The sequence below is a fragment of the Dama dama genome, chromosome 18 (genome assembly GCF_033118175.1).
Source record: "Dama dama isolate Ldn47 chromosome 18, ASM3311817v1, whole genome shotgun sequence".
NCBI classification, from domain to species: domain Eukaryota; kingdom Metazoa; phylum Chordata; class Mammalia; order Artiodactyla; family Cervidae; genus Dama; species Dama dama.
In genome coordinates this window covers 82,358,603-82,372,822 of record NC_083698.1, presented here as the reverse complement: position 1 = coordinate 82,372,822, position 14,220 = coordinate 82,358,603, and the positions used below count along the sequence as shown (strand labels likewise).

General features: G+C 36.2%; 1 protein-coding gene across 3 annotated transcripts in view; it reads right to left on the bottom strand.

Moving 5' to 3' along the window:
- Positions 1-14,220, bottom strand: part of PTPRZ1 (protein tyrosine phosphatase receptor type Z1) — a 192,537-nt gene that overhangs the window by 74,678 nt on the left and 103,639 nt on the right. For all 3 annotated transcript variants that reach the window (XM_061166387.1, XM_061166388.1, XM_061166389.1), the window contains exons 3-8: positions 13,119-13,298; positions 10,782-10,933; positions 7,217-7,312; positions 6,314-6,380; positions 1,022-1,179; positions 728-878 (exon numbers count right to left, since the gene is read on the bottom strand). In XM_061166387.1, the coding sequence (XP_061022370.1) occupies positions 728-878; positions 1,022-1,179; positions 6,314-6,380; positions 7,217-7,312; positions 10,782-10,933; positions 13,119-13,298 (804 nt within the window). The remainder of the gene's footprint in view (positions 1-727; positions 879-1,021; positions 1,180-6,313; positions 6,381-7,216; positions 7,313-10,781; positions 10,934-13,118; positions 13,299-14,220) is intronic.

The following is a 14,220-nucleotide window of genomic DNA, read 5'->3' as shown; positions in this document are numbered from 1 at the left end:
TTCTGTCCTTACTAGGCACTAGCCTCTCTGGGAGCTGCCAACACACAGATGAGTACTTCTTTAAAACTCCAGCACACGTCAAGACTCAGGTCAAATGTGCTTCTCCCATGGAGAGTCCCAAGTCATCCCAAGAAGAAGCAATCTTCCCAAGCTCTGAACACTTCACCCTTATTCTTTCCCCTCTTACAACTGTTAACACAGGCAAATGCCATAAAGTGTAGGTGGCTTTGCCACTACTACTGTATGTTTTAGGAAAAAACTTTCCTTCCTGAATCTCAATGCTTCTTACTTGCAAAATGGTGTTATTCACGGAAGGAGGAACAGATTTTCTTTATAGTGTGTGCACATAATTCACAATTTTATTATTTATTTGGCTGTGTCGGGTCTTACTATGGTACGCTGGCTCTTCGTCCCATCACGTGGGGCCTTTCCTTGTGGCATGGACTCTCTAGTTGTGCCTGGGTGTAGCTGCTCCCTGGCATGGTGCAAGGAAGAATCTTAACCACTGGACCACCAGGGAAGTCCCAAGGACAGATACTTTTAATTGTCATTTTATAAATATGGCAACTGAGATTCACAGAAGTTAAATAGCTTACCTAAAGCTACAACGCTATAATCACAATATTTCCAAAAATCAAAGTCTCGTATATTGTCTAAGATACCACAATTACCTCCTACAACACTGAATTTAATAGGACTTACAGAAAAATTATATTTCAATACACACCTGCTTCATGAATCTCTTCCTTTCCAGTATATGAGGAAAACACCTGCCTGGAGAACTTGTACTGTTGTTCTCGAAAATTATTTTGTAAGTAGTCCATCAACATGACATAACCAGACTGTTGCATTGTAAGAACTTCACAGAAAACAGCCAACTGGAAAGAAGATAATTTAACTTATAATTTAACATACTTGCTTCAAAGACATATCAGCAAATGCTTTAAAACAGGTATTCTGTAGAAAACAATTCTTTTTAAATTGCTTCAATTACTCCATTTGTTTGAACTCCCAAGATTACCTGGCTTTCAGAAATGCTAACTGTATCTTTAAAAATAATCCAGTCAACGGTGTCTGTGCAGGGAGGCGATGTCAGGGAGCCGTTGTAAGTGTAATACTTGTCCGTTGAGTTTGGCAGAAGGTTTAGCAATGTGAATGGATCCAGCGCAGCCTGTTTCCCTACAAAGCAATCACATACATCTCAGCTGAAACCCTAACACTGGAACTCAGCTGTTCAAAGCCTCTATGAAACTGAGACATACATCTTGGTATCTATTTAATCAGAACTGACATTTTAAGAACATTTTAAGATACATATCTAAAATGGAGATAAAACTGACATATTCTAAATTTTTCCTGCACATATCACAACATAGTGTTAGCTGCTCTATCTTTACATGGGCAAGATGCTGGAAAGATCATTTTTACATATGAAAGATTCAGAAATCATACAGCCATCTGAATAGATACCAGGAAATCATTCAATAAGATTGAATACCAACTTGTGGAAAACAAAACCACATTCTGATGAAAATTATCTAGAATGAACATCATATTTTAGGGTGACTTACTGAAAGGTTTTCCCCTAGTGATAAAGAATGAGACAAGGACATCTTCTAGCACCATTTCTTACACTGAACTGGAGGACCAGGACTTTTTTTTTTTTTTACTTACAATAAAGTAAGAAAAAGAAAGAAAAAAGGCAAAGATGGACTAATAGAACAATGGAAGAGAATAAAGAGTCCAGACCCACACATATGTGATTATTTGACTTATAATAGGAAAAATTATTATGCAGTTGAAATGCATGGCCTTCTCAATAAACCATGCTGTATCAATCAGACATACTTATGCAAACCATGAATCTTTATTCCCTCCTTCACACCATAATCACAAATCAATTCTAAGTAGAGTCTGGATCTAAATGTGGACAGAACAATAAAGCTTTTGGAATAAAACATAGAAAATTATCTTCATAATCATAGGATTGGTTGAGATTTATGAAATAGCTTGCAAAAAGTGTTATTCACAGAAGGAAGAATGATCTACCTGATACTCAAAGTCTTTGTCAACAGTCACCATTTAGAGAGTAAAAAGGCAAGACAAAGAGTAGGAAAGCCTCAAGTTGAGTGACGACTTTGCAAGATTTCAGTCTTTGTGAATCCCACATTCCTCATTTTAAATGAAATAATTGGATCAGATGACCTTAACAGTATGTTACAGTTCTATACAATATGAAGACTGGACACATCCTCATGGGAAAAAAATATTTCCACTGGGCCTTCCAGGTAACTCAGTGGTAAAGAATCTGCCTGCCAATGCAGGAGGTGCAAGAGACCTGGGTTTGATCCCTGGGTCGGGAAGATCCTCTGGAGTAGGAAAATGACAACCCGCTCTAGTATTCTTGCCTGGAAAATTCCAGGGACAGAGAAGTCTGGTGGGCTACAGTCCGTGAGGTTGCAAAGAGCTGGACACGACTAAGCACAATAGCACACACAAAAGTTAAATTATTGAATATTAATCTTCCTGTAATACCGAAGCTTTTCCAGGAAGAGGGGTAGTGTTAATAAAATTGAAGATAACTTCTTCCACTCTGAAGTTAAGACTAAATCTTAGAAGTAAAAACCTGTTGATTAAATTGATAGTGCTGCGTATGTACAACCTAAATCTAATCCACTAGAAAATTCAGGTTACATTAGGTTTAAAGGATTAATTAGTAACTTCTAAAGGTATGTCTTCCTCTCCTCCAATGTCAAGACAAGATTATTCAGAATTCAGACTCAGATTCAAGCTCTCAGAAACTAAGGAAACTATTTCAAACATATGAATATTTAAACATTTTCAAATTTATGTTTTTGATAGCTAGAAAATCTGTGATTAAATAACCTCCTTTTTAATCATCAATGGACTACAATTCTTTCTTTGATAAAGGAAAAACTTCTTTTATAAATGTTCTGTGGAAATGTGGAGGTGGAGAATACTAATTAAGTAAGGGGCCAGAAATTGACTCCCTGCTAATTTAGGTGGGAAATGAAACTGACAACAGGAGACCCAGAGGCCAGAAAAGGAAAATCAGATTTGAATAGGGATGGTGAAGTAGATAATTTTTGTGAAATTGGGAAAGAAATAAAAGGGGGAAAAAGTTAGGAAGAAGCGAAAGAATCAGAAAAAAAAGGTGATTCCTCCTTTCCTCGTCTCTATACAGAATCCATTCTTCCTGACTCTGAACCTCACACCACTCATCTAGTCTCTGTTATGAATATGTTGAGTATTTTCTACCTTATGTTTTTTATTATGTACCTGCATGTCCTAAGTTTCTTTCCAATATTGCCAGACTTTGCAATCACAATAGTATTTTTTAATTGTACAATCACCTTACAAGAAAACTGGACTAAGGTGGTTTCTTGTGACTTGCAAAAACATGCACTTCATCTGAATAACCTCACTATTGCTAAACAAGAATCACACATGAGCCAGTGTTTCTCTATTTGTGATCATTCACTCTGTCATCCTCTTCTTTCTTAATCAGCGATAAACAAACCAATCAGATCTTCCTTCTGTGGGAGGCTGATGGCAGGAGGGGGAAAGATGAGGAGAGTGAGAGTGAGATAAAGACAAGACCATTTCTAGGTCCAAGGCAAGGAAAGAGACATTAAATACTTAAAACCAATTCATCGCCTAGGATAATAAGACTTAGGATGGGGCTGCATCAACACTGGCGGTGAGGATTTGTCAGTATACAAATTCCTGGGCTGCCTTTGTGATTAGGAATGCTTTCCTAATCATTTGATTAATCAGATGACTTCTGTACACAAGTCAGATGAGATGAGAATTCCCGTTTGAGAATCACTGACTATGTTACCTAGGTGTGTCTCTTCCTTGCAACTTGAAAGATTCCAATTAACAATCTTTGTGTGCGTGTGCGTGGGCTCTGTTTGGGGAAGATTAATGCATTATCTTTATATGGTTATCTTTGTATTGCTATATACACTATTTCTCACCACTCCATGTGAGAGCAATGCCTAAACATAGAGTAGGGAAAAGATGGGCTTGTCTCTTAGAGAAAAATACAAGAACTAAGCCACCAGCTCACAGTGTGATAAGACAGATTTTATACTCAGAAGGATGTTTGGAAAATGTTGGTTTTTGTGGAACTCACATTATATGAAGAACATGTGGCAGGATTTGGGAGTTTAGCTGCAGTTTCTGAGTCACTGTCTAAAGACCAGCATTGCCTTCAAATTCCCAGCAGCGGTGGCTGGCAGCCAATATTGGGAAGCCTTCTGCTTACTGGGCACTGGGGGACTTTCTAGACTCTGAAATAGGACTAAATTTAATCCAAGAACTCTCAAAATGGAAACATTTAACTCTGGGAGGACTTAATTTACTTAGTTTGGACGAATCACATTTCACAACTATTTCAATCAAATTGACAGGTGTTTTATATGTGTTTGGAAATATAGAACTAATATAAATCTCTACAGTATACTGGAACAATCTTTTTGGACAGACAGGTTCTAAATTCTGGCTTTACCACTTACCAGTTGTATGGGCTTAGGTGTCCTTGCTAAGTATATGGAAATATTAAGAAGATGAGTTGATAGGCGTGGAGGATTTTATTTTTTGGTTAAAAAAAAAAAAGGATGGAAGAAATTGGGGCACTGGTAGAGACAGAAGATAGAGAAGGGAACAGAGGGCAGACAAGTATGTGTTCCCAGCCAGCCCAGGGGACCATTTGTTCTGCTCCTGAATTAACAGCCAGGACAGAGGCAGGATGCTTTTAGGAAACCCATATTCCCACGGAGGGTATTATGTGATAGGTTCTGATGAAGTATCCCCCTTAATGGCTTACAGACAGTAGATATTAAAAGGGAAAGTTTAGTCCAAGAACATGAGCAAACTGATTTCCTAAGCTTGTACTATACCCTCCGACAGTCCCCCAGAAACACTGAAGAGGCCTCAATTAAGTGGTCCAAGTGTCACAGTTACACAAATCAGGACTAACAACTAGTGTTAGCATCACTTCTGTGGTCTCCACAGCCTGATGCAAGGCTTGGGAATACTCATGTTCACATTTTACATCATTTTAAGTGTAGGATTTCAAACTAGTTGCCTTCTTGCAGTCTGCATAAGCTCCACTTTCTGACTAAATGACAGAAAAATTAAGTGTGGCTTATGGTGTGGTGGTGGTTTAGTCGCTCAGTCGTGTCCGACTCTTCCGACCCCATAGACTATAGCCCTCCAGGCTCCTCTGTCCATGGGATCCTCCAGGCAAGAATACTGGAGTGGGTTGCCATTTCCTTCTCCAGGGGACCTTCCCAACCCAGGAACAGAACCCGAGTCTCCTGCATTGCAGGCAGATTCTTCACCGACTGAGCTATAAGGGAAGCCGGCTTATGGTATTCAGTGTTAAATTTTACAATCTGGGTAGATGCAAGGAGATAACTAACAGCTTGATGCTGCGTTTGGCTATACCTTTAAAAAAATAATGAAAACTGCACTGTAGGAGTTCATATATTCCAGACTTCTGAAAAGATTGGTTAATTCAGGTTCTCACATAAAATTGACAAAGATGAACGAATCCTAGGCTTTCAAGAAAAAGATCAGTTGTGAGTTGTGTTTCTGATTTCAAAGTTTGCAGCTTTCCCGAGAGGAATAATCCTCTTTTTATTGATAACTCAGGACAACATTAATACCCTGTTTGTGGGTGCTTAATAAAAATAAAATAACGTGTTTTCTGTTTCCTGCCAACGTTGTCAAAAGCATGTGCTGTGACAAATTACAAGATCTATGAGATAGGAAGCAGAACAATATAAAAGCACAGTGTGTCTTGTTCTGTATAAGCATTCGCCTTCCAAAAAATCTTAAATTGGTAAAGCAAAGGACTTACCAAGGAAACCACCAGGGAAAACATTTGAACTTGAGTAACAATTCCCTTTTCACTTTAGAATACAATTTTTATAAAATAGTTTCACGTTACACATTAGAGTCTTTTATAGATGAACCATGCAGAGATAGAGGAAAAAAATACATTTAAATGCATAATGTGATTAAATTATTTTCAATTATAAAATCAGAAAACTTCAACTTCCTACTTACATTAACATTTTATGATTTTCTGTGACAAAAATTTCTGATAAATTGTTCTTCAGTGAGAAATGTATAAATGGTCAAGGGGTCTTCAGACGTGAGAGATTTCTCCTCTCTACGAAGATCTTCCCTTATTTTTTGGTACAAGCAATTTTAATAACATTGCAAATTCATATGAATCCAAAGTAAATCTGGAAGAAAGAGATTTCTGCAGATAGCTTACCAAAACGACTAACCCTCTCCACTCCATCTATAATTGCTTTGTAGTCCAAATTTTCTTCTAGTCCAACCTGTGAAAGAATGACATTCTAAAAATGGTATAAAATACTTGACTAGGGTATTCATGTATAGATTAGTGAATTCCAGTTTAAGTATTCCAAAGCAATGTCCTCTAAAGGCACACTTTTTTTCCACAGCAAAGTAAGAATGAATAAAACACCTGATAACTTCAATTTTTGATTAAGAAAAGAACATTTAAAAATGTCACTATTCACAGTTGCTGCTGTATCACACTGATGCTTTGCAAATAGGCAAGTCTCCTAGTGTACAAGTATAGAGGTTGGAAGTGACATTCCTAAGGAATACAAGAGCCCCTCTTTTTTTTTTTCAATTAAAAAAACAAAACAAAACCCTTTTTATTTTGTATTGGTGTATAGCCCATTAACAATGTTGTGACAGCTTCAGGTGAACTGTGAAGGGACTCAGCCATACACATACATGTATCCATTCTCCCCCAAGCTTCCCTCCCACCAGGCTGCCACATATCATAGAACAGAGTTCCATGTGCATCACGGCAGGTCCTTGTTGGTTATCCATTTTAAACACAGCAGAACGTACATGTTCATTTCGAAATCCATAACTATCCCCTCCCCCCAACCCCTCCACTGGCAACCATAAGTTCGTTCTCTAAGTCTGAGTAAGAGTCCCCTTTTAAACATACCAGGTAAGGGGTTGTTCTCTTTGAAATGATGACCAGTTATCATTCCACTTGTGAGCCCTTCTATTTGTTAAAAAAATGTGCTTTGATATTCCCCATGATTGAAAAATTAGTGCTAAATCCCTATGTGAATATATATACACACATATATATATACACATATATATATATATATATACATATGATTACCTCAAATAAAATGGATAAAGCTCTTAACTTCCCTTTTCCTTTAATTGCTTCTTCAAAACTTGAAAATCGGTCTGCATCAAAGCAGTAGATCTGCATCTATAAACATAACATTGATGGCTTTATTACATACAAAGACTTCACAAAAACTTCAGCAAAAAGACAATAAAACAATTAAATAATTTGTCAGTTCAATAAATTCAATTTGAGACATTTTATAAATGATATAATTCTATATTCTGCAAATTTTCAAAATATTTTATTAATTACATGTATACAAAGCTACATTTACTATCAATTACCCTTCAACAAAGAACAAAATACAAAGTTAGACAAATCTAGACCTGAAATTACCACTTTGAGATTGAGCAATTTTCAAATGTAATAAATTTATTTTACTCTAATTTTTTTGGCTGTACTTTGAGCGGTTTGCAGGATCTTAGTTCTCCGACCAGGGACTGAACCTTCATCCTTGGCAGTGAAAGTACAAAGTCCTACTCCCTGGACTATAAAATTTGGAATTTCCAAATATAATAAATAATCAGATGCTATTTTAACTATTTTGATGGAATTCTTTCAAATATGGTTTCAATCTTCCTTGAATGGACGTGACTTACTTGATGGTCTGAGTTACCAGTTTTGGATATTACTGTCTTGAGCTCTCCTAAGAGTGAAACCCTCAAGGAATCTCTGCTTCTACCTAAAAAATACCTAAATTCCTCATCTCAAGTCTCTCCTCCTGCTGTGAGGTAATGTGTCTGTGTTAGTCTCTCAGTCATGTCTGACCCTGTGATCCCATGGGCTCCCACGGGTTCACCAGGCTCCTCTGTGAAATTCCCCAGGCAAGAATACTGGAGTGGGTAGCCATGTCCTTCTCTAGGGATCTTCCTGACCCAAGGATCGAACCCAGGTCTCCCACACTGCAGGCAGAGTCTTTACTATCTGAGCCACCTTGTCAATTTCTACTTGAAGTCCATACATCTATGATAGCCCTCACTCTCCGATAGGTTGATGTTCCTCGTGTCCTGGACTTGGAAATTAGATAACTCAGCTAGTTTAGAGATGTAACTAAGGGAAGAACAGAACCCTCAGAGATGATCAATGTAAAGTGAGGGCTGTGATCAGAGAAATAGTGGGTGTGCAGCAGAAGAAAGCAGTGACTCCTGTCTTGGGTGGTCACCAAAACCTTTCAGCCACCCTGAAGCATGGATGATTTTAAAGATGGCAAATGAGAAGGCAGAAGAGAAAAATGTGTGTTCAAGTCAGAGGGTCCAGCTAGGAAAAGCCTACAGGCAAGAAAGTATGAGAAGTGTGGGAAACTGAAAGTGTGTTAGGATTTCAGCTGAGCACATGTGAGAAGAGAAGAGAGATATGAGACTGGAGAAGCGGGCAGGGGTCACAGCAAGAAGGCATGTGAGGTAGTCCCAGCAGTCTGGGCTGGAGGGCAATAGAAAGTCCTTGATGGGGCGGGGGGGGGGGGGGGGGGGGCAGGGCTAAGGGGTAGGGGGGGCCAGTGCAAGGGATTAAGACTGGAGAGAAGCTAGCTTCAGGGACTTACACATCCAAGTAAGAGACTAAGATGACTGGAAGCTTTTTCTGACCTCACACATCATTTAGGGGCAGAACTGAGGAGGTGATTATGGGATGTGAAAGGCCAGAAAAAAACAGCAAATCAAGGATACCCTCTAGTTTCTCCGCTTGCACAATTATTTTTTAATATTTCAGTAAATTATTTTATTTGAGAATGACCCAGCTATTCAACAAACTTCCATCACTTAATTTAGCGCAACTCAAGAAACCAAAATCTGGAGATACAATTTATTATTTTTTATTTTTTCTTGGAGTATAGTTGCTCCTGCTTGCACAATTATATGGTGATTGTTTTAAAAAAAATAAACAACAGGGAGTTCCCTGATGGTTCAGTGATTAGGATTCAGGGCTTTCACTGCTGTGGGCTTCAGTTTGATGCCCAGCTGAAGAACCAAGATTCTGCAAAGCACATGGGTTTGGCAAAAAAATAAAAAATAAAAAAACAAATAAGTAAATAAATAAAATAAAACCCATTAATGTTTAAAAATTAAATAAAAAGAAACAACAAACAAATGACATCTCTGAGAGATGATTTGAGGGGCTTCTAAATAAGAAAAATACATGAGGTTGAGTACACAGATTCTGTGCAATTTATTTTACTAAATCATGGTTTGTGTTATTTTTAGGGTTTTCTTGATTTTCACCTTTATTCTAAGGAGTACTGTGAGAGAGCTAAACTCTTAGAATTGAGAATGTTACCTGTTTAATGAGTTGATTTTCATATTTCTGACAGACAAAATTTGATAAATATACTTTTCTTTAAGGATATTTAAGAAATTATAAGCCACATATTTGAATTTATTGTCAATAACTGCTTTGAATTATAAAAGTAAAAATACAACTTTAACACTGGTGCTCTAGAAAATATGGGAATTTTAAAGAAGAAAAGGTAACAATGCCATCACCCAGAGAAAATTACAATTAATGTTTTCTTGGTTTCCTTCAATTATTTTTACAATAGCAATAATTCAACCTTTTATTTAATCCTCCTAATAACTTTATAGAGAAGTGTTACTACTATTAGACATCAATTTCACAGATGAGAAACAGAAGCTTAGGGAAATTAAATAATTCATACAATGTCATGTCATATAACTACTAACTAAATGTGAAGTCAATATTCAAGCCTTGTCAGTTTGACTCAGACTCTACTCTCTCTCTGCCATTAATTAGTTTCATGCTTTACAAAATTTAGAATAATAACACTGTGTATACTATTTTACCTTCTGCTTTTTAAAAGCATTCACAGCTTATGATGAACCTTTTCTGTTAAATAAATCATTCTAAAACAGGATTTTTACAAGCTCTATAATAATCCATTGTAATGTAATCATTTCCTTTTGTTTCAACTTTTATTATTGTACGTAAGTCTTTGCCTCCAAATTTTTGAGTATGTCCTTAATTATTCTTTAGACTAAATTGCTATAAATTGAAATGTAAGTATTGAGAATAAAACATCTAAAGTTATTGATAAGAACAAGTGAAATGCTTGTTCTTTCAAGCATTTGTTCATTCAAGCACTCCCAGAAAGTCTTACCAATTTATACCTTCTCCAGACCTGTGTGAAAGTTCACATATTTCATTGTATATTACTATGCATTATATTTATTTGCAGATTTTAAATTTGAAACATTTTCTCACTTTAATTTGAAGTTTCTTGATTTTCTAGGATGTTGATGAAGTTTCCCCCTTTTTTCCCTAATGGGCTATGGGAAGAATTTCATTCATTCATTCATTCACTCATCAATATTTACTAATCATCTATAATATAATGTGACACTCAGCATTACTAGAAAGTGGAAAATCAACTGTAGATCTTATACAGCTCAGATCAGAGAGAAATGCAGATATTAACCAAGTAAACAAAATATAAGTGTATAAATTACAAAGTTACATTACAAAATAATCAAATTATATGTTAAATGAAATCCCAGTGACTTAGAAAATGAAATAGTAACTAGTGGGACTACTTACTTACCTCTAGTGGAAATTTTTGCCCTTCTAAACTATGTTCTGATCCATCAGATGACATATTGCATTTTCCCCAGTGAAAAGCTATCTTGCTTGCTTTGAACACTGTTTCTGAAACCCCTCCACTGAGACGGTAGTCATTAGTGAGATTAATTTCCACTTGAAAAAAAAAAAAAAACAACAAATTGACATCTAAGTTTCTGAAAATCAAAATTACAAATTTAAATTTTCTTCTATTAAGGTATATTAAGAACATAATTTATTTGATAAATTAAAAAAATAAGCTACAATTTTGAAAGCTGAACTTGTAACTGCATAATATACTTAATGTATCCTATTGCCACAAGTGTAAAGTAAATCCAAGACCTTAACTGCCATACAACACTTAAAGCCAGAGACAGGTCGGTCACCTACTCTGTTTGCTATCCTACGTCTTGTTGTTTGGTGTCCAAAACCCTGCTCCCCGAACGCCTCACACGGTGGTGAGGGGACACTTAAAGGGAGAAGGAACAGAAGATTGGAAAGGAAAGGTCTTTTCTCCAACCTTCTCATGTTCCTGTTTCTGTTCCTTATCAAGCTGCTGCTGCTTTTGTCCCATCTCCTTATGTTTCCAAGCATCACCCCAGGCTTCATCAAGCTTCAGAATTTCTGTCCTAGACTGTGGCAAGGAAGGCGGGAGACCTTTTCCTTTTGAAGGGGTTTTAGCCATCTCGTGCTTGAACCCTCGCTGGCAAGTCTCAGAATCTTAAACTCTATTTGAGATCCGTAGCAGATACCATCTACTATCTGTATTTTAGGAGTCATCTGGGGATTAATGATTCTCTTGAGAGTTTAATGCATGATTTCAATGTCTCTCAGTCAGATTTAAATAGTCTGTTTCATTAGGCAGAAATCACTTTTGGCATTTGGAACTGAATCCAACATGCTGACCAGTGTAAGGACTTCTGAGTAAAACATAATTAATTTCTAGGCTGCGTGTATTTTTTTTTTTCAGCAGACACCAGATAGTTCGAGATATACATTTTCATGAATAATAACAATAGCAACAAACAACAACAATAATGGTCAACATTCATTTATCACTTACAACATGACAGGCATTACGTTACTTTACATGTATTAAATATTTGATCCCACACAATGGAAGATGATACCATTACAATCCCTATTTTACAAGATAAGGAAATTGGTCACAGCAAGGTTAAGGAATTTGCTCAAGGTTCCACACTGTGCTTTAAATGGCCAGAATTGAACCTAGAAAGTGTGGCTCTAAAGATCAAGTGCTTGACCACAATCCACTAAGAAAAATGAAGCGAAGATTACATGCTTTACTTCTTTGTAACATCCACTAAAACTGGTAATTAAAATGTCTAACATTTAGGACAATATATTATTACATATTTAATTAATAATACATTATCAGTTCAGTTCAGTCTCTCAGTCGTGTCCGACTCTTTGCGACCCCATGAACCGTAGCACGCCAGGCCTTTTATAACATATAAAATTATTCATTCAACAAATTCTTATTGAGTGCTTATTATTTGTCAAGCACTGATCCAGAAAAATTCCTACCTTCACAGGATTTAAATTACCATATTCACACAATTATATTAGCAAAATATGGAAAACAGAGAAAAATATCACATATAATAAAATCACCCCAACACGGCTACTACTATAGTGAATATTTTTGCTAATCTTTTCCCCATGAGTATATTTGCTTTTACATAACTTGTTGATAAACATACAATTTCATTTAAAATATAACATCAGAAAAAAATGTTCGCTTTTGTAAACTTCTGTTTATTTGTTGCTTACTGGAATTTTTATGACATTATATTTTGCATACTAAGAAAAAAAACTTTATTAGAGAGTGCTTCCTAAGTATAGTATATAATTTAAAACTTTCTATCTAGAAGGACCAATACTTTCTTAAAATTCAATTTTAGTAGATTGCTTTTTTCACACCCAAATATTGAACATAACATACAGTAGAAAAAATCAAATAAAATGCCCAAGAAAAAGAAATTCTGATTGACTAAGTGACTAACCAGTGATATAGTTATTAAGTTAACTAGCTATATATTATGTTATCCTTATTAGCTCTTCCTGTGGAGGCATCTTTATTGCTATATTACTGGAGAACATTATGACTTTGGCTATTTAATTTTTTGTACACATTTCAAAAGGTCTAAATTTCCAATTTTCTATTTGATTTCTTGTACCTATAGTTTCTATCCAGTTCATACTACATCATTCAAAGAAAAATATAATGGAAATAATCTAAACACACTCTAAGTCTGATAAACATATTAAAATCGGAAATAAAATGCAAGTATTTTACCTGTTTTCCCAGTGTTATGAATGAATGTGTTTTCCAAAGATGTTTTATCCCAATCCTGAAATTTAAGTTTCTTAAGATTCACATTTACTTGTGTAAGATCTTCATCAATATTGATAGGAGACTGTTTGGGGCTATTACATGTTGGATATTTCTTTCCCCAATTTTTTTGATTCAATGCTCCTAGGGGAAAAAATGGCAATAAGTTTTGTTTTTAAATAATTATGCAAAAGCTAAATTTTATGTTTATAAAGTAGTTAATGTTACATAAAAATAGACGCAACATTGGGAAAAACTGAGACATCTTTAAACCAATTCTTAAAAACAATTACAATTGGTCCTCTGTATTCAGGGGTTTCACAACTGCAAATTCAACAAACATCAGAGCAAAAATATTTGGGAAAAAACTCCAGAATGTTCCAAGGAAACTTTAATTTGCCAAGTGCTGACAACTATTTACATAGCATTTACATTGTATATGCAACTGTTTACACAGCATTTACATGTGTTCAGTTCAGTTCAGTCCCTCAGTCCTGTCCTACTCATTGTGACCCCATGGACTGCAGCACGCCAGACTTCCCTGTCCATCACCAACTCCCGCAGTTCACTCAAACTCATGTCCATTGAGTCGGTGATTCCATCCAGCCATCTCATCCTCTGTCGTCCCCTTCTACTCCTGCCTTCAATCTTTCCCAGCATCAGGGTCTTTTCAAACAAGTCAGTTTTTCACATCAGCTGGCCAAAGTATTGGAGTTTCAGCTTCAACATCAGTCCTTCCAATGAACACTCAGGACTGATCTTTAGGATGGACTGGTTGGATCTCCTTGCAGTCCAAGGGAATCTCAAGAGTCTTCTCCAACACCACAGTTCAAAAGCATCAATTCTTCTGTGTTCAGCTTTCTTTATATTTCAACTCTCACATCCATATATGACTACTGGAAAAACCATAGCCTTGACTAGATGGACCTTTGTTGACAAAGTAATGTCTCTGCTTTGTAATATGCTGTCTGGGTTGGTCATAACTTTCCTTCTAAGGAGTAAGCGTCTATTAATTTCATGGCTGCAGTCACCATTTGCAGTGATTTTGGGACCCCCAAAAATAAAG